Source organism: Oncorhynchus clarkii, chromosome 6 (genome assembly GCF_045791955.1).
Source record: "Oncorhynchus clarkii lewisi isolate Uvic-CL-2024 chromosome 6, UVic_Ocla_1.0, whole genome shotgun sequence".
Lineage (NCBI taxonomy): Eukaryota > Metazoa > Chordata > Actinopteri > Salmoniformes > Salmonidae > Oncorhynchus > Oncorhynchus clarkii.
This window is the reverse complement of record NC_092152.1, coordinates 26,433,271-26,459,069: the sequence shown is the minus strand read 5'-3', so window position 1 is coordinate 26,459,069 and position 25,799 is coordinate 26,433,271. Positions and strand designations below refer to the sequence as shown.

At 42.0% G+C, this 25,799-nt stretch overlaps 1 protein-coding gene across 1 annotated transcript; it reads left to right on the top strand.

Moving 5' to 3' along the window:
- Positions 1-1,177: 1,177 nt before the first annotated feature.
- On the top strand, positions 1,178-20,749 carry LOC139412002 (synapsin-1-like). Its single transcript, XM_071158780.1, has 13 exons — positions 1,178-1,671; positions 3,666-3,723; positions 4,879-4,970; positions 5,605-5,761; positions 5,912-6,001; positions 8,057-8,119; positions 8,242-8,384; positions 8,557-8,631; positions 8,719-8,821; positions 13,487-13,636; positions 13,806-13,875; positions 14,019-14,610; positions 20,614-20,749. The coding sequence occupies exons 1-13, from the start codon at positions 1,346-1,348 to the stop codon at positions 20,747-20,749; spliced, it is 2,055 nt and encodes a 684-aa protein (XP_071014881.1). The 5' UTR covers positions 1,178-1,345.
- The last annotated feature ends 5,050 nt before the right edge of the window (positions 20,750-25,799 follow it).

Sequence of the window (25,799 nt, the reverse complement as noted above, 5' to 3'; positions counted from 1 at the left end):
CTTCAGCTGTATGTTATTCATTTTCTAAATGTATGATACGTTACGAATTCTAGCTAGGTGGCTATGTTACCTAGCTGGCTAACGTTAGCTAGGCTAGGGGTTAGGGTTAGGATTAAGTTCAGGAGTTAGGTTAAAGGGTTAGGGAAAGGGTTAGCTGAAAGGGTTAAGGTTAGGTTTAGGGGAAGGGTTAGCTAACACGCTAAGTAGTAAAAAGTATCTGAAATGTAGTAAGTAGTTGAAAAGTTGCTAATTAGCTAAAATTCTAAAGTTGTCTGTGATGGAATTCTAAATTGGGTTGCTAGACATTCATGTTATACGCCTACCCATCCGCCCAGACCAACCACCCTACTGGCTTAATTAACATTACCAATAGTAACATGACATACTAATTTGGTAGTCCCGGAATTACGTTTACTATGTTACGTCTAGTCTATGGGACCAGGCTGCTTAGAAAAGTCCAGCTCTCAGCAACAATCACTCTTTGCTTTGTCTATAAATGTGCAGCCTATTATAATGTATCACACAATTCTCTAAAATCCACTACTATCCTTGAATATCAAAATCTGAACAGCTGCCTAAACCTATGGCTATTAGGCTATTACTTCTTCATTAACTTTTTTTAATTCATCACGAGCATAGGCAACATATGGCGCATTTCCTGTATGGGGAGTACCCGCAGTCCTTCTCCCGACAGGAAAGCAACGCCCCTCAATCGTATCTCCTCAGCACCACCCCTCATCCCAACCTGCCCCTCTCCTCTCAAAGGAATGCAAGGGAGTGACGCAGGATAGACGGGAAAACGGCGCCGAACCTCGAAGGAAAGATTGGATACGGGTGATGCAATAAGACAAATTCTGGAAACCCAAATGTAAATCACGGAACCTCCGTTCCCTAGAAAAGAGACCGAAGCACGGCCTGTTTGGTCAGTGAACGTGGATGCCAGACTCACATGTTATCTATTTTACGCAGCAACTCACTAATGTTTTGTTGGATACGGCTCGAATTTGGACAATTGGAGGTAGGCGAAGCTTAGATATTCGTGTTGACTGTGTGTTTCTCATCGTGACCGATAATCCTTCTTCGAGTCAATTGAAGAGGTCTAAACCTTGAAGGGGATACAGGCCAATCCATCTATAGATTTGGAAATAAAATAATTTTATGGAGATACCTATTTTAACGACGTAACTTGTTTTTTTTCTTCTGCGACTCAGGGTTGATACATTTCCCACTGATCCTTCGATTCAAATGTCAAAATAGTGTTATAGGCTATTGGTAGGCGAATTCATACATTTGCATCAGAAAGGAGGATTCACCATACACCTTTTCGTAGCCAAACATTTTCAACATGAATTACCTGCGTCGTCGGCTGTCGGACAGCAATTTTATGTCCAATTTGCCCAATGGGTACATGACTGATCTACAACGCCCTGACCTGCCGGAGCAAGACCCTGCAGTAGTGTCGCCTGGACCACCGGAGAGGCGTCTGTCTATCAACCAGCAGTCGGAGGGCACTGGCAGCGGAGCCGGAGCTGGATTTTTATCTTCCTTTACTAAAGCTGTCAAACAAACCACTGCTGCTGTTGCTGAGAAAGTCACCGAGGTAGCAGACAAAGCAGGCGTTGCCTCTGGTGCCAAGATACTCCTGGTAATTGATGACCAACAAACAGACTGGTAAGGAGAGTACTGTGTAAGGTTACACGTTATGGCCCCTGTCTAGACTCAAATGGGTGTCAGTATGCTACCAAGAAACATAACGTCATTAGGATATAATTCATCTTTACTATGGTCATAACACACACGCACACATATCCTCACAAGGATAGTAAAACAAGGAATATTCTGACAAGTGGGGACATTTCGCCAGTCCCTACAAGGAAAAAAGTTATTTTAGGCTTAGGGGTTAAGTTTAGGGTTACAATTAGGTTAGAATGTGTGGTTAGGTTAGGCGTTATGGTTGGGTTAGGGGTTAAGGGTTAGGATTTTGAATGCGAATCAATTGTTTGGTCCCCACAAGGATAGTAACACACACACAACGAGACCACATTTTACTAATTTAGCAGACACTCTTATTTACAGGAGCAATTAGAGTTAAGTGCCTTTCACCTAGTCGGCTCTGGGATTCAAACCAGCGACCTTTCGGTTACTGTCCCAACGCTCTTAACCACCAGGCTACCTGCCGCCCAACTGCTGCATACTACAGTGTACACAGAGTGAATAAAACATTAGGAACACTTTCCTAATATTGAGTTGCACCCCCTTTTGCAATCAGAATAGCTTCAATGTGTTGGGGGATGGGCTCTACAAGGTGTCAAAAGCATTCCACAGGGATGCTGGCCCATGTTGACTCCAATGCTTCCCACAGTTGTGGATGTCCTTTGGGTGGTGGCCATTTTTGATACATACGGGAAACTGTTGAGCGTGAAAATCCACCAATCCACCAATCCGCCTGGCACCTACTACCATACCCCGTTCAAAGGCACTTAAATATTTTGTCTTGCCCATTCACCGTTTGAATGGCACACATACACAATCCATGTCGCAACTATCTCAAGGCTTAAAAATCATTCTTTAACCTGTCTGCTCCCCTTCATCTACACTGATTGAAGTGGATTTAATGAGTGACATCAATAAGGGATCATAGCTTCACCAGGATTCCCCTGATTCACCTGGTCAGTCTATGCCATGGAAAGAGCAGGTGATCCTGATGTTTTGTACAATCAGTGTTGATCAATGTTATCCACAGTTATTATCACACCTACAGTGGGGCAAACAAGTATTTAGTCAGCCACCAATTGTGCAAGTTCTCCCACTTAAAAAGATGAGAGAGGCCTGTAATTTTCATCATAGGTACACTTCAACGATGACAGACAAAATTAGAAAAAATAATCCAGAAAATCACATTGTAGGATTTTTAATGAATTTATTTGCAAATTATGGTGGAAAATAAGACACTTGTATATTTGGGCTTGTGTTTTAGGTTATTGTCTTGCTGAAATGTGAATTTGTCTCCCAGTGTCTGTTGGAAAGCAGACTGAACCAGGTTCTCCTCTAGAATTCTGCCTGTGCTTAGAACACTTTGTATTCAAGTTAATTTCTTTGACACATTTTTTGCTGTTTTACTTTAGTGCCTATTGCAACAGGATGCTTGTTTTCAAATATTTTTATTCTGTACAGACTTCCTTCTTTTCACTCTGTCATTTAGGTTAGTATTGTAGAGTAACTACAATGTTGTTGATCCATCCTCAGTTTTTTCCTATCACAGCCATTAAACGCTGTAACTGTTTACAGTCGCCATTGGTCTCATGGCGACGTCCCTGAGGGGTTTCCTTCCTCTCCAGAAATTAAGTTAGGAAGGACGCCTGTATCTTTGTAGTGACAGGGTGCATCGATACACCATCCAAAGTGCAATTAATAACTTCACCATGTGCAAAGGGATATTCAAGGTCTGCTTTTTTACCTATCTACCAATAGGTGTACTTCTTTGCGAGGCATTGGATAACCACCTTGGTCTTTGTGGTTGAATTGATGTTTGAAATTCACTGCTTGACTGAGGGACATTACAGTATCAGTGCCTTCGGAAAGTGAAATAGCATTACAAAACTACTCTCCAAAGTAGTCCTAGTTTTTATGCAATTCAAATATTTTCTCTTGCCTTTCTTCTCTAGGGTAAAGGTCTTCAAAGGTAAAAAGGTTCATGGTGAATTCGACATTAAGGTGGAACAGGTGGGTTGCTCGTTCACCTTTGTTATTTTAATTGTCTATTTTATATTAGAGATGGAGAGAGGAGATTTGAAGTTATAGAACAGCCAATGAAACTCACAGGTCATCTCATGATGGGTTTTATTGAGTACAGGGCTTGAAGCAGACAGATAGACAACCCCTGCATCTACACTCTTAGAAAAAAAGGTGCTATCTAGAACCTAAAACGCTTCTTCAGCTGTCGCCATAGGGGAACCCTTTAAAAAATATTTTTTGGTTCCAGGTAGAACTCTTTTGGGTTCCATGTAAAATCCCTATACACAGAGGTTTCTGCATGGAACCCAAAATAGTTATACCCGGAACCAAAAAGGGGTTTTCAAAGGGAACAGCTGAAGAACCCGTTTTTTCTAGGAGTGTACATGGGTGCTGCAGACCTGCACTTACTGTATGCAATAAACAATGAATCAAAGAAATCCCAAGACATGCACATACTGTATAGTTGAACTATGTTAAGTGGACTGACAGTTGGATAATTATCAAGTGAGATAATAATGTTGTCATATTTGTCAAATATATTAAGGAAATAGGTCACTCTGAATCTGCTAACAATATCCATGGAAAATAAAATGATCTCATGGACCCCAAAACATTTATACCCGGTGGTGGCTTAATAGAACAATGAAGTTAATGCCACCCTCTGTGCTTTGTAAAAGAAGACTTGAAAATGCTTTTGGATTATTTTCTCTACCGGCATTTTCAATGTCTCCTATTTCTGTCCGCTCCTTTTATGTTGCATTAGAGTGTTTCCACTATGCACCCCATGAGTCTCAGCAGGAAGAGCCCTGTGCAATGAATGTCTCATTATCTGTGGAGGTGATAATGGCTACCTTCTGCCTCAGTTTTTGGGGACAAAGCCATTGAAGTAATACAGTAGTTCACTCCAAAATCAAAGTCTGTCAGACAAATCTGATCTCTTAAGTGGGCTAATGTGAAGATGAATCAATGTTCCACACCATCTATTTTGTAGAGCCACCTGTCTCAACTCCAAAGAAATGGAAAAAATCTAATTTCATCACACCTGGAAAACATAGATTTTTGTAGTGAACTATAACTTTAATATGTCCCTGTTATGATCACATTGAGGTTTGACTGGGATTGACACGGATGTTGTCCACTCAGGCTGACTTCTCTGAAATCAACCTAATAGCACATGCTACAGGGGGCTATAGTGTTGATATCGAAGCAATCCGGAATGGAACCAAGGTCACCAAGTAAGTCTACTGTACATCCTTTGAATACAGTGTTCTACATGATGTTTAAGATAATCAGACACACATATCTATCATGACACAAGGCTAGACCCAGATGCAGACACAGGAGGAAGATTGTTGGAGTCTTACAATATTTATTAATCCAAAAGGGTAAGGCAAGAGAATGGTTGTGGACAGTCAAATGGGTCAAAACCAGTTCAAAGTCCAAAAGGTATCAGAGGGCAGGCAGAATCAAGGTCAGGGCAGGCAGGATGATCAAGCAGGTGGGAAAGTAGTCCAGAGTCAGGCAGGGGTCAGAACCAGGAGGACTATAAACTAGAGAATAGCAAAAGGAGAACGGGAAAAACACGCTGGTTGACTTGACTAACATACAAGACAAACTGGCACAGAGAGACAGGAAACACAGGGATAAATACACTGGGGAAAATAAGCGACACCTGGAGGGGGTGGAGACAATCACAGGAATAGGTGAAACAGATCAGGGCGTGACAATATCATAAGTGTGTCCTGATTGCTTATGTTACAAGATATGCATGATTTCTTGTAATTTTCAAGTGCAAAAGCCAGAATAAAATGTTGACATGTCTGTTTCAATATAATGTATTGGTAATGTGTGATTAAACATTTTTCCAAGGTGTTTCAGGCCAGACTTTGTGCTGGTTAGGCAGCATGCCTTCAGTATGGCCAAGAATGGAGACCACCGACACATAGTGATTGGGTTACAGTATGCTGGTCTCGCGGGTGTAAACTCTCTACACTCTGTCTACAACTTCTGTGACAAACCATGGGTGGTAAGCGTGGCAATATAAAGCAGATTCAATTGTTTATTTGCTTTCTGAGCCTAATCTAATTCAAGTAAACAGCCATGACTGCTAGACAGATCATGACTTTTGATTTAACTGAAAAAGTCACCTCTTGTCTATTATCGTGTCTCGTTTCAGTTTGCTAATATGGTGAGATTGTACAAGCAACTTGGACCAGAGGAATTCCCACTGATCGAGCAGGTTTACTATCCCAACCACAGAGAAATGGTGGGTGTTCTGCCATCTGCGTCCCTCTACTCCTCCCCCACCACGACATGGCCATGTTTTCACACTAAACAGACCTAAGCAAAGACTATTAGGTGGCCCTTCTGTTTGAATAACACATTTCTGTGTCCAGTAAAAAAAGGGCAAAGGAGTAGCTAGCACACATCAATAATCCATCTCAGATCTATCACAACAATCAATCTTAATATTGTCTTTGATCAGACTGAGGGTTCATGTGTACAGGTCGCAGTAGAGCCAGAGTGGGTTTGATTATTCCTGCGCCCTATGGATCCCCTCAGTAGCGCTGCAATGAGATCAGTGTCTGTGCTGCTGCAGTGCTGCCCCCCTCCACACCTGCAGTCGCTGACCTGCTCTCGGCGCAGCTCGCCTCAATGATCAACATGAATCGCTCCATTACTCTGAAAGTTTTACTGCTGCTGTTTGGGCTCATGATGCCCTCAGCATATTCACACATATTCATACATTTACATAGGTATTCATACCCTTTACGCAGCACTTTGTTGAAGCACCTTTTGCAGCGATTACAGCCTCGGGTATGACGCTACAAGCTTGGCGCACCTGTATTTGGGGAGTTTATCCCATTCTCGAAAGATCCTCTTAAGGGCTGTCAGGTTGGATGGGGAGCGTCACTGCACAGCTATTTTCTGGTCTCTCCAGAGATGTTTGATCGGGTTTATGTCCGGGCTCTGGCTGGGCCACTCAAGAACATTCAGAGACTAGTCCCGAAGCCACTCCTGTGTTGTCTTGGCTGTGTGCTTAAGGTTGTTCTCTTGTTGGAAGGTGAATGTTTACCCCCAGTCTGAGGTCCTGAGCACTCTGGAGCAGGTATCATCAAGGATCTCGCTGTACTTTGCTCCGTTCATCTTTCCCTCGATCCTGGCTAGTCTCCTAGTCCCTGTAGCTGAAAAACATCCCCATAGCATGATGTTGCCACCACCATGCTTCACCCTAGGGATGGTGCCAGGTTTCCTCCAGACGTGACACTTGGCATTGAGGGCCAAAGAGTTCAATCTTGGTTTCATCAGACCAGAGAATTCTGTTTCTCATGGTCTGAGAGTACTCCAAGCGGGCTGTCATGTGCCTTTTACTGAGGAGTGGCTTCAGTCTGGCCACTCTACCATAAAGGCCTGATTGGTGGAGTTCTGCAGAGTTGGTTGTCCTTCTGGACGGTTCTCCCGCCACAGAGGAACTCTGGAGCTCCGTTAGAGTCACCATCAGGTTCTTAGTCACCTCCCTGACCAAAGCCCTTCTCCCCTGTTTTCTCAGTTTGTCCTGGCGGCCAGCTCTAGGAAGAGTCATGGTGGTTCTTAACTTCTTCCATTTAAGAATGGGAACTACAAACATTTTACTGCAAACATTTTTTTGGTACCCTTCCCCAGATCTGTGCCTCGACAAAATCCTGTCTCAGAGCTACGACCTCATGGCTTGGTTTTTGCTCTGACATGCACTGTCAACTGTTTGACCTTATACAGACAGGTGTGTGCCTTTCCAAATCATGCCCAATCAATTGACTTTACCACAGGTGGACTCCAATCAAGTTGTAGAAACATCTCAAGGATGATCAATGGAAACAGAATGCAACTGAGCTCAATTTCGAGTCTCATAATAGTAAAGGGTCTGAATACTTATTGAAATACGGTATTTCTGTTTTTTATTTGTAATCATTTGCAAAAATTTGTGAAAAACTGCTTTCAATTTGTGAATATTGGGTGTTGTGTGTAGATTGATAAGAAAAATAAGTAATTTAATCATTTTTAGAATAAGGGTGTAACGTAACAAAATTTGGAAAAAAGGGAAGGGGTCTTAATGCTTTCCGAATGCACATTAAAACGTGATGATACTTTGTTATTTAACTGCATCCTGGCACATTTAGCAAATAACAGCAGCTCAATTTGAGTTTACAGTTTACTCAGTTAGCAATTTACTAAGAAATGCTGTGCTATACATTCTCTTTAGTCAAACAAACCTACCTGCATGTCTGGAGCCTGTGTAGTATGACGTTTTCCAATGGGGATGTTGTGTTGTCTTTTGCTGCAGATTACGACTCCTGGTTTCCCTGTGGTGGTGAAAATGGGCCACGCCCACTCAGGGATAGGGAAGGTAGGACTGGACTGCTCTTGTTACTTATTTTAAATAATACAAAGTAGGCCTGGATTAGTGTTTATGCTTCACAAATCAATACTATTGACATAATCTTATTCAATCATGATTTTACCCTGCAGGTGAAAGTGGACAATCAATACGACTTCCAAGATATTGCCAGTGTTGTTGCCCTGACCAAGACCTATGCCACATCTGAACCTTTCATCGATGCAAAGTATGATGTTCGCATCCAGAAGATCGGAGACAATTACAAGGCCTACATGTAAGTTAAAAAAATAAGCTCCTTGTTGTGGTGACTGAGGTCAATCCATTCTACAAATCCCCAAGATATTCAGCACAGGCTACAGATAATTTATTCTGCATATTCCAACATTGATGTGAATAATATGATCAAAAGAGAACATGCTAAACGGTAGATCTTGTCTGTTTATCAGGCGCACATCAATTTCAGGGAACTGGAAAACCAACACTGGTTCAGCTATGCTGGAACAGATAGCCATGTCAGACAGGTGAGTGTTAACACAGACTGGGCTTTTGTGCATCAGACAGACAGCCGTGTGTTTAGTAGTTACTAGCAGTGTTCTCCAACATCGTAGGTATCGGATGTGGGTGGACTCCTGCTCTGAGGTGTTTGGCGGTTTGGATATGTGCGCTGTGGAGGCTCTGCATGGAAAAGATGGCAAGGATTACATTATAGAGGTAAAAGGATTAGAAGCATTGTTAACAATTTTGCTCTTATACTTATTATATAGCTTACACTCTCCAGTTCTCTTTCTTATTTCGCATGTTTTTTTATTTAAAAAAATATTTCTACTATTTTACGGAAGCCCTGAAGCCCAAGACCCCCAAAAATAATAATACGTAGACTCTTGGAATTATCTCGTTTGAATGAGAAAATATCTTATTTGAACATCTTAGTATGTAATTCGCATGTAAGTGGGCGAATGTGGAGCAAGGAGCAGAGAGTAATTGAGCAGCTTCTCTCCTGCTCCAATTTCACTCTGGTACTGCTCAGCCACAAGCTCTGGGCGTGCTCTGTCTAGCATTTTTAGTTTCCTTTATCAGTATTATTTTAATTAGGTCTATTTGGTTGTAATTATTTAGCCTACCCCACCCAGAGTAGCCTATATCTAGTTTATATTCTACTTTCTAACGTTAGGATATGTAGTTTCCATTTTGAAGAACTTCTAACGTATAAACAGATATTTTAGGTGGGCAATACATAGGCTACTGTACAATGTATTTACATTTTTCTTGTAATAGAAACACCACATTATAAATCCATTTAGGTAAGCTAAAATAAATAATAAAGTCCAGTATCAGTTTATTTTTATGAAATAAAGGGAATAAATAATCTCAAACACCGATAAACTTGGCATGTGCATTGAGCGTGGGAAATGTGCTCTACAAATGAATTATTATTATTATAAAGACAGAAAAATATGCATGTGAAAGCTTAATAAATAAATATTAGTGGGAATAAAGCCACAATATAAACAAGAGGAAGAATGGAATATATTTGAAAAGTTTAGAATTAGGTTTGATTGGAGAAAGAAAACAATTAATACTGCACAAAAAGTGGTTGTTTTCCCTGTTATTTGATCAAGAAAAATATTTAATTTGATTTGGATATTTTGTGGCTTTGCCCATAACTTTTCACCTTTTGATGTAAATGTTTGAGGAAAGGGTTTTAGTCTTTCTGGATACCATTAGAATGACAATCGCAGGGGAAGGGACAGGCAACAACTATATCTACAGTGGGGAGAACAAGTATTTGAAGCACTGCCGATTTTGCAGGTTTTCCTACTTACAAAGCATGTAGAGTTCTGTAATTTTTTTATCATAGGTACACTTCAACTGTGAGAGACGGAATCTAAAACAAAAATCCAGAAAATCACATTGTATGATTTTTAAGTAATTTGCATTTTATTGCAAGACAAAAGTATTTGATACATCAGAAAAGCAGAACTTAATATTTGGTACAGACACCTTTATTTGCAATTACAGAGATCATACGTTTCCTGTAGTTCTTGACCAGGTTTGCACACACTACAGCAGTGATTTTGGCCCACTCCTCCATACAGACCTTCTCCAGATCCTTCAGGTTTCGGGGCTGTCGCTGGGCAATACGGACTTTCAGCTCCCTCCAAAGATTTTCTATTGGGTTCAGGTCTGGAGACTGGCTAGGCCACTCCAGGACCTTGAGATGCTTCTTACGGAGCCACTCCTTAGTTGCCCTGGCTGCGTGTTTCGGGTCGTTGTCATGCTGGAAGACCCAGCCACGACCCATCTTCAATTCTCTTACTGAGGGAAGGAGGTTGTTGGCCAAGATCTCGCCATACATGGCCCATCAATCCTCCCCTCAATACGGTGCAGTCGTCCTGTCCCCTTTGCAGAAAAGCATCCCCAAAGAATGATGTTTCCACCTCCATGCTTCACGGTTGGGATGGTGTTCTTGGGGTTGTACTCATCCTTCTTCTTCCTCCAAACACGGCGAGTGGAGTTTAGACCAAAAAGCTCTATTTTTGTCTCATCAGACCACATGACCTTCTCCCATTCCTTCTCTGGATCATCCAGATGGTCATTGGCAAACTTCAGACGGGCCTGGACATGCGCTGGCTTGAGCAGGGGGACCTTGCGTGCGCTGCAGGATTTTAATCCATGACGGCGTAGTGTGTTACTAATGGCTTTCTTTGAGACTGTGGTCCCAGCTCTCTTCAGGTCATTGACCAGGTCCTGCCGTGTAGTTCTGGGCTGATCCCTCACCTTCCTCATGATCTTTGATGCCCCACGAGGTGAGATCTTGCATGGAGCCCCACACCGAGGGTGATTGACCGTCATCTTGAACTTCTTACATTTTCTAATAATTGCGCCAACAGTTGTTGCCTTCTCACCAAGCTGCTTGCCTATTGTCCTGTAGCCCATCCCAGCCTATTGTCCTGTAGCCCATCCCATCCCAGTTCAAGATGACGGTCAATCACCCTCGGTGTGGGGCTCCATGCAAGATCTCACCTCGTGGGGCATCAATGATCATGAGGAAGGTGAGGGATCAGCCCAGAACTACACGGCAGGACCTGGTCAATGACCTGAAGAGAGCTGGGACCACAGTCTCAAAGAAAGCCATATTTTTTATTCTGATTTTGCAGGGGGTGATGCAGCACCTTCAGCACCCCTATTTCCTGCGGCTATGCTTGATTGTGAGCTATAATCAAATGTTGAATTAAATGTGTGCGAGACGAGGTAAACAATCTTTCCATCAATAGAATTACTAAACTTACAGTTAAAGTATCCATCACCAATAAATGAACAAACTTCAGAAATTATAGGCTGGTTTATGCTGCGAACAACATGCTTTTATTAGCCTATCAGAATCTCCTCTGCAAAGCTCCTGAGAAGGAGCGCTTGAGAGGGAGATCTGTGCGTGATGGATTTGGTGTTTTTATTAGCAGGAAGAAGTTGAACTAATGTCTAATTGTGGAGTATTTGGTAAACGAAAGTGTCACAATACATAGGGGCATAATTATCAATCAGAGAATTTGACGTTGAGTAGAGATCTTCAGGCCTGCTGCCACTGGTCTAGCATTGCAAAGAAGATTCATCCTGTCCCTTTGGGAATTAAGATAATTAAAGAGTATTTTAGGGACTGCAGATTACCAGTGTGGAGCTGTTTTTACGCACCAATCTGTGTTCTCTTTTGGTGATATCACCATTGTGCATGCCCTCAATGACAGAAGCTTTTTTGTGGGGTTTTGTAGTGAATATTTTACAGAACGTCTGATCATTCAGTTGCCTGAGTACTTCAGTCTTGTACAGTAACAGCGCTTCCCTTGTCCACTAGGTGGATGACTATAGAGGGGGCATTCTGGACATTTAAGACCTGTAGCTTGGATATGTCTTTATGCACCAGTCTGTAGTACATATCCCAAGCTGGGTCAATAGGCCCAGGTGGAATGAATGTAGATGGACCCCTAAAAAGAACCGTTTCAGATGCAATGTGCATATGAATTAGTAGTCAAAACGCATTGCTGTTGCGCGTCCTGCTATTCAGGCTGATCTTCCCTTATGTATTATTTTGTATATCTTTTCTGTAAATAGTTCACTAAAGTTTATTGCACCATACTGGCCGCCTACTTATTTTCTTTCTCCAATCAAATGTATTTTTATTTTTTAAATAGCACAAAAGCACATTGTCTCATTGTATTTGTACATTTTAGGCTTTTCAAATGTATTCCATTCTCCTTTCTCTTGTTTATGTTATGGTTATATTCCCACTAATATTCCTTTATGTAATTAAGCTTTTACATGTGTATTTTTTCCATTTTATTAATGAAAAGAAGTTGATACCGGCCTTTATTATTTACGATTTATTTAAGATGTTTTAGCTTAATTAAATTGATTCTATTCCAAGAAAATCTCAAACATATTTCACAGTAGTCTATGTAATGCCTACCTAAAAACATACGTGAATACATTTCCTTCAAAATAGACATTTCCTAACGTTAGAAAGTAGAATATAAACTAGATATAGGCTACTGTGGATGGGGGGGGGGGGGGCAAAATAATTACAACCAAATAGGCAGAATTTAAAGACTAGTGATAAAGGAAATAAAAAATGCTAAGCAGGGCAGGCCCAGAGCTTGTGGCTGAGCAGTACCAGAGCGAAATTGGAGCGGGAGAAGAAGGCACCATTTTTTTTGCGCTGCTCCACACTCAACACTCACCCACTTACATGCTCTGGCATTCAAAAGCAGCCCTGCTTTAGGCTATCAAAGAATTGTCAATGAATAATCATATCAATGGATAGAATCATGAATGAATGGCTGCACCAACCATTACACGGTGCAATAAGCTGCATAACAAATTAGGTCTAATTAGGCAAAATAACAATGAAGTAATTCAAATGAGAGACTAAGTTGTTGAAACAAGATACTAAGTCATTCAAATGAGAATTCCAAGAGGCTAAGTTGTATTTTTTTGCCTTGGGCTTCATGGCTTCCATACTATTTTGATATTGAGTACTGCATTATTGGGAAAGGCTACCCAGACTATTTGGCTACCCAGACTATTTGCATTGCCCCCCCCTCTCTCTTTTACGTCGCTGATACACTCTCATTATCTATGCATAGTCCCTTTAACTCTACCTACATGTACATGTTACCTCGACTAACCAGTGCCCCGCACATTGACTCTGTACCAGTACCCCTTGTATATAGTCTCGCTCTTGTTATTTTACTGCTGCTCTTTAACTACTTGTTACTTTTATTTCTTATTCGTATTTTTTTTTTTCGTAAGTATTTCACCTGATGTATTCGGCGCATGTGACTAATACAATTTGATTTGTGTTTCCCCATCTCGTTCTCTCAGGTGGTGGGTTGCTCTATGCCTCTGATTGGAGACCAGCAGGGTGAAGACCGTGCTCAAATTGCAGACCTGGTCATCTCCAAAATGAACCAGACAGTCCCACGCACTGCAAGTCCCTCTCCTGTCCGTCCCACAGCTGCACAGCCTGTACAGGTGACACTATTGCTAACCACCACTCATTCTAATAAACTTAAGATGAGTCAATATTTGTCAAAAGGAGTATGTTTAGATGAGTGGTCTTTATTGTTAATTGGCCAGTATATTTGGTTTGTATTTATAACCCATTCACTTTATGTCTCATTGTAACATGTTGGCCATGCAGAAAGCTGCATCCTCTCAGCCTATCTCACAACCCAAAGTGCCACAGGCTCAGCAACGCCCTTCTCCACAAGGTAAGAAGATGGCTCTGTAATATTAAGGCCCAAAAATCCCAATGGACAGTTGCTTTTGTTCATTAGCTGGTAATATGATAGCTAAATTGTTTTTTAATGATTGCTTAATAGGGACAGGATAAACAGTGCTCTGTCTCCTTCAGGTGGCCCACAACAGACACCAACCGGCACTGCCACCCCTCGCCAAGGATCCCCCTCCCAGCAGCGCCCCTCTCCCCAAGGCCAGCCCCCTTCCCCAGGCCCCAACACCCAGAACCCCCCTGCCCAGACATCACAGAAAGATAGACAGGCCAACCCAGGAGCTGGGGCCCAGCAGCGTCCCCCAGGTCAGGGGCAGAAACCCCCCTCTGGTCAGGGATCCCCCCAGCGATCCATGAGCCAGGGGGGCTCCCCTCAAAACCAGAGGCAACAGCAGTCAGGTCCCCAGCTGCAGCAGAGCCCCCCTCTTGGAGGCATGGGCCAGAAGTCCACAGGGGGCCAGCCCCAGCAGAGGCCCCAGCAGAAGCCAGGTCAGCCTGCCAGGCAGCAGTCCCAAGGAGGAGGCCCCCAGGGCCCCCAGCAGCAGAGGGCTCCAGCCCAGCAAGGTCGCCCTGGGGCCCCCACCACTCAGCAGCCCCGCCTTAGTGCCCAGGGTCAGGGAGGCCCGGGAGGGAAACCTCCTCTGCAGCAGAAGCCCCAGCCCCCACAGAAGCCCAACCAGGACCCTCCTGCTATGGGAGCCACCCCTCCACTGAAGTAAGAAAAGCTTTCATAAAGTTTCCCAAAACATTCAATGCCAATATACTTTTTGCTCAGTGTATCCCAACTGTATTACTCAATAGCTCAATATTGGATGTAACATCCTCCTATTGTTTTTGGCAGTTTTTGTGAGCCACACAGGATGCTCTGTCTATCTCATTCTAGATAAGGATGAGTAATTAACCGACGAGAGGATTCTGTGTTCTAGATTTAGCTTTCATTTATTTTTATCTCATCAAGGGGATTGATGTGCATGATGGTGTTATATATGTACTGTAGGCTAGATATTGAGTTTGCAAATCAATGTAGCTATAGTTTGTCATGGGATATGTTATCAGATGTTTACAGTGCGATTTGTTATTTGATCCAAATATTTGGACTGAGTGTGCATTAACAAGTTTTTTCAAAACGATTCCAATGGAATGTTCACTCTTTTTGTGTCCTGCTCATTATTAATTTTCATGTTGCACTTGAAATTACAAGGACTTATTTTGGATAAAGCTAGATTTTATGGCATATGCAACATAAACAACCGCTTAGGGCCCCACGGCTGCTAGGGTGTCCCAACCACCCCAAAATAATTCTTATAATATATATTTTTGTAACTCAGTCAGGGTCTCAACTTACTGATGAACATTAGAATAGTAGAATACACAAGGTGCAATTTTCCAACAAAAAGCTGGTTGACATTGTATTGAGTACAATGTACAAAGTACTATTGACCATGTTTAATGTCCTGATAATTCTCTAGTGACTCATGGAAAGGAAAGTTTAAATAACACTACATAATTTACAACTAATGCAGTGTTCCTTAAAACAGGTGATAGAGGGCAATGTGGAAAGGGTCAAGGAAGGGGTTATGCAGGTTTCTTTATGTTGTAAATTATGTACGCTTCTAGTGTATATTGCATAGAAAATATGGCTTTAACAAGCTATTAACAGCCTAAATGTAATGTTATCAATTTAACTACTGTTCCCTGAAGGAGGGAAATGAGGTACAACATACTATGGGCAGTTGCACTTTCGCGGATCTACAATCACGCCTGACAATGAAATTCGCGCCTCGCTGGAAGCACCGCCTCCACAGGTGATAAGCGTGAGGCTCGGATTAATTCCTTCAAATTAATACTACTCTTCACTGATCCCAGGAACGGGTAGCACGGGGCCAAACAGGTGTTGTACCTCGTTTCCCCCCTTCAGGGAACAGTAGTTATAATCCTAACGTTATGTTCCCTTTCAATCAGTCAACTTCGGTTCAACATACTATGTGGAAATATAATCACGCCCTAAGTTGATCCTGATGGATACTAAATGAAATGGTCCATGGCAGACCACCCAGACCTGACCCTGCCAGGTCTGCTACAGTCTGTGGCAGTCTGGGTATTGTGCAAACGGTGCGCTGCATAGTGACTTTCCCCTGTCCCAGCGGTGAGCACCCTATGGGCTTTACTGGGAGCAGGAACATCCAAGCGATAAAACCTCACAAAAGTGTGTGGTGATGCCCAACTTGCCGCAGGACAAATATCTCCTACGGTCAACCCTTTAAACAATGGCCAAGATGCAGCCACACCCCTGGTAGGTAACCCTTACCACTTTCTGCTATATGCCAACGTGATAGCCTCCGCAATCCACTGGAAGAGACACTGCTTTGAGAGCGTCCTGCTGTGAGCTGGATTAGCAAACAGACAAAAAGCTGGTCACATAACCAGATTTCCCAGTTCAGTTCAATGTACATGGGAAAAGCTTGCACCGTACACACGGCATGTAACCGCTGTTGCTCTTCAGAAGCAAAAGGAGGAGTCAAAAATGGAAATTGCTCAAAGCTAAGGACCTGTAGGACACAGTCATGACTTTCAGGGCGAAGGACGTATTTGGACATAACATCACCGTAGAGTCGCACTGGGTGAATTGAGTACAGGAAGGATGTACGGATAACGCGTGGAGGTCCCCAACATGTTTAGCTAATGCAAAAGCCATGAGCAGGGAGGTTTTGTGGGAGAGGATCTTCAGATCCATTGACTCCAGAGGCTCAAAGGGGTTGCCTCCAAAACCAGCGTCAAGCCCCAAAAAAGTACACTTTCCAGGAACCGCACAATCAGGGATAGCGTCCATGTACACGTTTAAAGTGGAGAATGCCTGCACTGGGCCTCCTGGGTGGCGCAGTGGTTAAAGGGTGCTGTACTGCAGCGCCAGCTGTGCCACCAGAGACTCTGGGTTTGCGCCCAGGCTCTGTCGTAACCGGCCGCGACCGGGAGGTCCGTGGGGCGACGCACAATTGGCCTAGCGTCGTCCGGGTAAGGGAGCGGTTGGCCGGTAGGGATATCCTTGTCTCTTCGCGCACCAGCGACTCCTGTGGCGGGCCGGGCGCAGTGCGCGCTAACCAAGGTTGCCAGGTGCACGGTGTTTCCTCCGACACATTGGTGCGGCTGGCTTCTGGGTTGGATGCTCGCTGTGTTAAGAAGCAATGCGGCTTGGTTGGGTTGTGTATCGGAGGACGCATGACTTTCAACCTTCGTCTCTCCCGAGCCCGTACGGGAGTTGTAGTGATGAGACAAGATAGTAGCTACTAAAACAATTGGATACCACGGAATTAGGGAGAAAACGGGGTAAAATAAAAAAGAAAAGAATGCCCGCACTGAAAAGGAACCAGCCCTTTATCTTGGCACCAGAGCTCAACCACTTATACGCATACAACCCTCTTGTAGAGGGCACCCTTGCGGACTGAATGGTCTAAATAACATTCAGAGGTGAACCTCTCGCCATCAGATCGGCCCTCTCAGGGGCCAGGCCCATAGGAACTAAATCTCCGTCCTTGCATTCCAAACCTGCCCGTGTGCCTGGGACAACAGGTTGCTACGCAACGGGAGTTGCCACAGCTCCCTGCCTAAAAGGCAAATGATCTCCACGAACAAAGGCTGCTTGGGCCAACGATGAGCCACAAGAACCAACAGTAAGCCCTCCTGGCACACCCTCTCCAGCGTGGGCTGAATCAGAACCACTGGAAGAACGTGTAAAGGAGGGTCCGAAGACACTGGTGCGCCAGAGCGTCCATTCCCAACAGGGCACGGGTCCCTCATCGAGAAAAATAGACATCACTGTGCATTTCTGAGGCTGGTAACTCTAGGTCTTCCATTCCTGTGGCAGTCCTCATGAGAGCCAGTTTCATCATAGCGCTTGATGGTTTTTACGACTGCACTTGAAGAAACTTTCAGTTCTTGAAATTTTCCGGATTGACTGACCTTAAAGTAATGATGGACTGTCGTTTCTCTCTGCTTGTTTGAGCTGGTCTTGCCATAGCCCTATTTGGTAAAAGACCATACTATCTTCTGTATACCACCCCTACCGTGTCACAACACAACTGATTGGCTAAAACGCATTAGGAAGGAAAAAAATTCCACAAATTAACTTTTAACAAGGCACACCTGTTAATTTAAATGCATTCCAGGTGACTACCTCATTAAGCTGGTTGAGAGAATGCCAAGAGTGTGCAAAGCTGTCATTAAGGCAAATCAAATCAAATTGTATTGGTCACATACACATGGTTAGCAGATGTTAATGCGAGTGTAGCGAAATGCTTGTGCTTCTAGTTATGACCATGTAGTAATATCTAACAAGTAATCTAACAATTTCACAACAACTACCTTATACACACAAGTGTAAAGGAATGAATAAGAATATGTACATATTAATATATGGATGAGCGATGGCCGAACAGCATAGGCAAGATGCAGTAGATGGTATAGAGTATGGTATATACATATGAGATGAGTAATGTAGGGTATGTAAACATTATAAAAAGTGGCATTGTTTAAAGTGACTAGTGATACATGTATTTTATCCAATTTGTAATTATTAAAGTGGCTAGAGATTTAAGTCAGTATGTTGGCAGCAGCCACTCAATGTTAGTGATGACTGTTTAACAGTCTGATGGCCTTGAGATAGAAGCTGTTTTTCAGTCTCTCGGTCCCAGGTTTGATGCACCTGTACTGACCTCGCCTTCTGGATGGTAACGGGGTGAACAGGCAGTGGCTCGGGTGGTTGTTGTCCTTGATTATCTTTTTGGCCTTCCTGTGACATCGAGTGGTGTAGATGTCCTGGAGGGCAGGTAGTTTGCCAAAGGATGGCTATTTGAAGAACCTCAAATATATAATGTATTTTGATTTGTTTAACTCTTTTTTTTGGTTACTACATGATTCCATATGTCTTATTTCATAGTTTTGATGAAAATAGTAAAAAATTAAGAAAAACCCTTGATTGAGTAGGTGTTCTAAAACTTTTGACCGGTAATGTATGTTTTGTAATAAAAAAGAGAGGAAGAAATACGTGTTTCCAATGACATCATTGGTGTGTATTGTGTGATTTTTAACCAATTATGCGTAGGCATTGCTAACTAATTGTCTACTAATTGGTTGACGATGTCATTGGAAACACTTATCTTCCTCTTTCTTGTTTACTGGTGCTGGAGATGCTAAATATGAAGTAGAACTTTAAAAAAAAGTTTAAACATTGATAAGCTTCCAAACGTAGTTGTGATTCCGTGACTGTATTGCCTTGGATGAAGCCAAGTCCCTTATGGACACAGGGGGATCCGGCAATGGCTGTGGCAGCATCGTCCATTTAGAATAACCAAGCGACTTAATGGTAGATAGGTATACTAAACAAGAGAGTTACCCAAGCAATTCCACCGTCAGGAAGCCTTAATAGCTAGCAGTAGCTAGCTTACCTCTGCAATTTACCTAACCTGGCTAGCACGTTATGCAGCGCTTGTTAGCTGGCCTGGTCTCAAAAGTCTACGTAGAACCGGATCACAGAGGTGGGACCCAGATCCTTCTGCGATGAGAGGCAAGCGGTGCTTAACCAAGGCAGACACAGGCGGTAGGGGGATATTCACAGAACCTGGTTGCCCTCTCTCTTTGAGTAGGCTCCCCATAACTGTCGACAGAGCGCACAGGAACCGTTAGACATTCTAGTCGACCAAGCACCCAATCCATCTCTGCGTTCTGAAACTCCGACTCAGCCAAGGTATGGGCACCCAGGAGAGGAAGTCACTATTGGAAACACCAAGCTCTGTAAGGAATGCTACATGATTGTCAAGAGAACCTGAGCCATGGACTAGTTGGGGAACAGTGGCAGCTGTCTCTTAGTCTCGCACACAAACTGATTTAAGCGAGAGCATCCTGAGCATGCACCGAGCCGAGACATACAAGACAACAAACATTAATATACTGGGGCATGGTCGCGAACCCGGCTTGTTAGTAGTTAGTTATTGCTATAGCCAGGCTAATCCATTTGAAGAATAATTCATTGTTTGTGATTAGGAAACTTATGAGAACAAAGTGCAAACTTCAGCACACAACATGCAGGGGGTGAGCACGCTCTACCATTAACAGACAGTTTAGTTGACGTGACTCAAGACAGTCTCGTGTTCCAAGATAGTCTTGTGTTTGTTTTAGTAGCGTGAATTGTTCCTGTTCACACTGAGGTAAATAGTGGAATAACTGAAGGAATGAATCCGAACCTCACATGTATCACCTGTGGAAGACAGGGCTTCCAGTCTGGCGTGGATTGTAGCTCCTCCAACTGAAGTCGTGAGAGTGCGACTCCCCATAGTATGTTGTACCCAAGTTGACTGACTGAAAGACAACTGCAAGCAATTTCTTCAATGAATTTATCTTTGTGCCGTCGAGTCCAGAACATGGAACTAGGAACACTAGTCGGGGGGATGGGGGATGATTAAAAGGCATGCCTTTGCATCCAGATCAATCATTCAGTATACATATAAAGTTGAGCTGGTCAGTGCACTGAATCAGTTATGTAAGGAATGTCCATACATACTGAAGGAACTCTGTCTATCCCCTATGTATGGTCTCTCTCTTTCTTTCTCCAGCCATGCTCTACACTTCTTACCATGACACCCTACACTTCTTACCATTACATGGGTTTGCTGCATGACTTTAATAGCCTCTTCCTCTCCTCTATTGCCATTTCCTCTCTTTATAGCAAATCCCAGTCTCTTACCAATGCCTTCAACATTCCAGAAACTCCAACGCCACGGGCCAGCCTTAGCCAGGATGAGGTGAAGGCTGAGACCATACGCAACCTACGCAAGTCTTTTGCTAGTCTCTTCTCAGACTGAGAGATGGAGTAAGCCCCCTCCTACGCCGACAGACAGACTGAAAGGCAGTCCCTCCCTCTTCCCCTCCCCAACACACAATGGACCAATAGAACTAACACCTCCCTATCATGGATATTGATGTACATTGATGTGAAAATGCACATATAAAACATCTACTGCCTATACAGACATAGGATCTTAATTTGACCAGTATTGTCGTAGAAAAATAATCCTGCAGCAAAAGGATTTTAACATAAATCCATAATATTGATTAATCGATGGTTAAGCTGGCCAAAATTAGGCTTTGTGAAAAGTGCAATACTGTTAATATAACCCAGGCTGTATCACAACCGGCCGTGATTGGGAGTCCCATGGGGCGGCGCACAATTGGCCCAGCGTCATCCAGGTTTGGCCGGTGTAGGCCGTCATTGTAAATAAGAATTTGTTCTTAACTGACATGCCTAGTTAAATAAAGGTTAAATAAATGTCAAATATTAAAAACCGTGTGTTAGTGTGGGTTTTCAGTGCATTTATGTAAATCACAAAGCTCATCTGCATTTCCTGTGGTGCAGGAAAATTCTCCACAACAAAAGAGTGATCAAATTAAGATCCTACATCTGTACATTTGAAGACCACACATAGAATATAATATAGATAGCCCACTGGACAAAAACTGGTCAAATCATGTTGTTTCCACTTTATTTCAACCAGAAAAATCTACGAGATGATGTTGAATCAATGTGGAAAACTGATTGGATTTGCAAAAAAGTCATCAATGTAAGGGCATTTTGTCTTTTTTCACCCAACTTTTAACTTAAATCCAATTACATGTATTTTTTTTTTAAACTGGACCAAATGAAATTCAAAACTAGATGTGCCCAGTGGGAGGTTTGTTGCTCTCAGTCTGAAACATTCCCCATCACCTTCACATTCCAAATGATTCCTACATACAGTACAAATTCACTTCTCTTGTTGTTGCACGTGTGTTTAAATTTCAGATAAAAGTAAGGGTGAAGATTCTTACCCCATCAATCATCAGTCCCTTTTTAAATGGTGTTATTATATTTTACATTTCAGTAGGTGGCCTATGTTGCTACAGTTTTTATGTATTGGGAGATATGTACTTGGTCACGATTTGATCATTTGAAATTGTTTTTATGCTAGTATACTGGAAACAATACACTGGTAATCGTCATGATAGTGTTCACAGTTTTCTGTTACTCTCAGATCATAGTGACACATTTGACCAAGTTTTGGTTGGCTCTGAAATGAACCATCGCTAAATGAAACTTGTCGGCACAGTGTTGTTCACATTACAGTAGGTCAGTTCAGTGTTACAGTAAAGCAACACCGCAGCTGTTTGAGTTGCTCTATTCTAAATTATGTTTTTTTTTAGATGCATGTCAATAAAGGAGATATGGTTGCAATTTCAATCACTCACATCGCCGCTTGTAACCGTGTTGTCACATGTAATTAGCTAGCGTAATTAGCATAACAAAAGTATGTGTTGTTTTTGTGAGAATGCCGTTGCTGCCTCCCTCTCCCTTCTTCTGTTAGATTAAGACAAAATCTCAATAGCTCTCAATTTGGAAAACATGCCTTACACAGGCACAAAGTTCAGTCAGATAGTAATGTCTCAGGGATGTCCTGGTAAGTGACACACTGGTGTCAGGGGTCAGATCTTCCAAACGTTGCACTGAAATGAGGATGATGAGCACTGCAAATGAAAGCATGTGTGTTTATTGAGGTAGAATGTATTTGTTCTTTCAAATGTATTTGCACATGAAATATAACAAAATCATACTTGAAGACATGAGTCAAGCGATATTTTTGAGATTTTAATGTCAGATTGTAGAGACACAGCCATCTCAGTGCTCTATTTTACCTGCCATCACAAGGGCCTGGGATGCTGCTGTTTCTGTGAATGGAGAGTTTGGGTGCCTATCCTGTCTGTCCCCTGGCTCCCAGCAGGGTCACAGCTTGTGAGCAAGGGACCTAGTCCAAGTAAATGCTCAGCCAAGGAATGTACCATGGGTCATGTAGGCAGTGTAAAATACATGTGGGATATACAGTACCACTGCAGTATACTTCTGTTTGGTTTTCTACATGTAATACTTTTTACCCCTTTGATCATTGGTCAGAAAACAATCCCTAGATATTCCCTGAGCCCAAAGCTGAAACCTTCTGTTTCTAGGGCACTGAATATGTCTTCCAAAAAGAGTGTGTTCCAGGCAATCTGTTTTTTGGAGCTAATTCGGAAAAGTCCCAATCTCCCTACAGAACCCGTCTGCTTCCTCTACGCATCGACCCTTAGTGTATCCACAGTGAACCCTTGTGATAAGTGGTGCATAAACGTGTAAATGTTGTTTTGTAAAACCAAATAGAAGTGTTGTACAGATCGTGACCTATGAATGATGCAGATTTGTCACGTTTGTCACGCTGTGCTTGTTGATATTTTGTGCAATGAATACTTGTGGATTTTGGTTTTGGATTTTTGGCATTTATATAATTTGTAAGCCCTTTTTCAGTACTGGCATTCACTATCATGAATTATGCATTATTTCTACTTTTTGAAAAATATTTTTTGTATCTTAGTTTCTCTTGTATTCAGGATTACATGTTGTCTACGTTTGAACATGTATATTACACATCTTATCATGGGACTCAATGGAAATCATAACTCAGCAAACATAATTGTCAGGGTATACCATTGAATGAATGGATCAGAGAAGCCTCAAATGATACCTGCTACAAAAAAATGACTTGTCTGGATGAACACGTGATTGGTATACATTTTGTATTGTTTTACTCGGCTCTCTGCTACTGCCTGTAACAGAGAACACCCATCAGAGAACATCTTAGCTGTGTTTGGAGTTCAAATCCTCCGGTGGAGTATACATTGGAGTGTCATCATAATTGAATCAATCTATATAAATCCTGTTTGTTGATATTCATAGACATGGGTTGAAATGTTTCTTTCGTTTACATTCTTTTGATGGATAGATTTGAATGCATGTTTACAATTTGTATGCCTTTTGTCTTTGCTTAAGTAGTTTTCCTAAATGCAGATGTGATTATTTATTTATTTGTTATCTGCACTATGAATTTCTGTGAAATTGATGGTCAATATTGATGCCTGCCAGATGTATAAAACAAGAAACCTATGTGTATCTAAAATAGACAAAAATTATAAATATTACATATATTGTAAATCATTGTGGAGTATTCAAATAAACGTAGAAAAGTATATGTGATGTTATTTTGATGTTATTTGCAATGTACCTTCATAATTATGCTATCAACATGTGCACATATTCAATATAAGTTCAAGACCATTCGTAACAATGAGGAACCATTTTCTTCATAATGTTCAAATGATGATCAAAAATAACATTCTGAGTAGACATGATAACAGCAAGCTCAGTGGAAAACTGTGAATGGCCAATGGCTCATTTCCTCTGTGGAGTTGTAGAAGAGCTATTCAGTCGAACGACTGTCATATTATGCTTTATTGGTGTAATAAGGTTTAGCTCTACCAATTGACCACAAGGTCAATTGACACCTTGACCACAAGGTGGTGCAGGGTTAAAGTCTGACCAACTAGTTGGAGACTCAAAGGCCACTTTACTGTGAACTTTATCACATCACAACCACCAATTTGTATTATTTTATTTGACCTTTATTTAACTAGGCAAGTCAGTTAAGAACAAATTCTTATTTTCAATGTCAGCCTAGGAACAGTGGGTTAAGTGCCTTGTTCAGGGGCAGAACGACAGATTTTACCTTGTCAGCTCGGGATTCGATCTAGCAACCAATGCACCAACATGAGATCCTAACTTGGGATACTGTAGAGGGGAGTGACCTAAATTATTGGTGTATTTTCGGATGTCTTTGTTATCATATTGTTGTAAGGACAGATATAATGTTTTAATGCTTGGAGAACATGTAATAAGAGCTACAGAGATACAGCATATTATACCTAGGGCCCGGTGTTGTGCGTGATCATGTGACATGTGACATGAAAAGGATTTGAACCCTTTTCATTTTATGTCAGATAGTCCAGCACCATCCTCAGACAATTGCTTAACTTTTTTGTATAATTCTCGTTTCTGTGTAAGGCTTAAACAGGATAAAATGGTCACATGATTCTACAGAACACAGGGCCCTAATTATACAACAGGTGTGAGCAACCTTAAAAGGATTGAGAAGTCAGAGTAGTCACATTGAGATTTACATTATTTTTCAAGTGAGCCGTGGCAGTAACAAAAGTGCGACAGAGTAGATTAGAAATGTCTGGTAATCTTTTAAGATTGTACCTACTTTCATGCATAATATGCCAGCTATGCAAAAGGGATAATGAACATGGCATGAGTTGGAAAAATCTGGTGAATAAGATTTACTGCCAGCATTACTACAAAATACTACACACAAATGGCAATGTTGAAGTGATCCCATTAATTTAAACAGAGCACGCATGTAAAATATCCAAAGATGATCAAGCCTTTTTTTATCTTGTTTTTTTGTGCAACAAATGTGTTCATTCAAGGTTTATATACAGTACAACGGCCAAACACACAAGCCCTGTAAAGTTAATAGAAACTACTTGTCACTGTTGGAACTATTGTGTTGGAACTATTGTACCAGACAAAGGCAGTATCTACCCCATCCAGCCAAAGAGATACAGAGGAAACTGTTACTACTCCTTCCCCATCTTGGTCTCTTTACTTTCGTCAAAGGATTTGCTTCATAGCCCAACATTTGTTTTGTTTGCTTGTCTGTTTCTAGCTTTATTTTGTGTATGAATAATCTAAGTATGCTCTCTGAGAATATAAACTAACACAAAGAGTGCCAGTATTGGTTTTGCACCCAAATATCTGCTGCCTCCCTAGAGTTCTCTTGCTGTGACTTGGCCTGAAGAAAAGGTTGTTAAAGGTCCAATGCAACTGTTTTTATCTCAATATCAAATTATTTATGGGTAACAATTAAGTACCTTACTGTGATTTTTTTCACAATTTTAATTGAAAACAAAAGAGTTTCTTAGCAAAGAGCCATATCTCAAGCAAGAATGTTG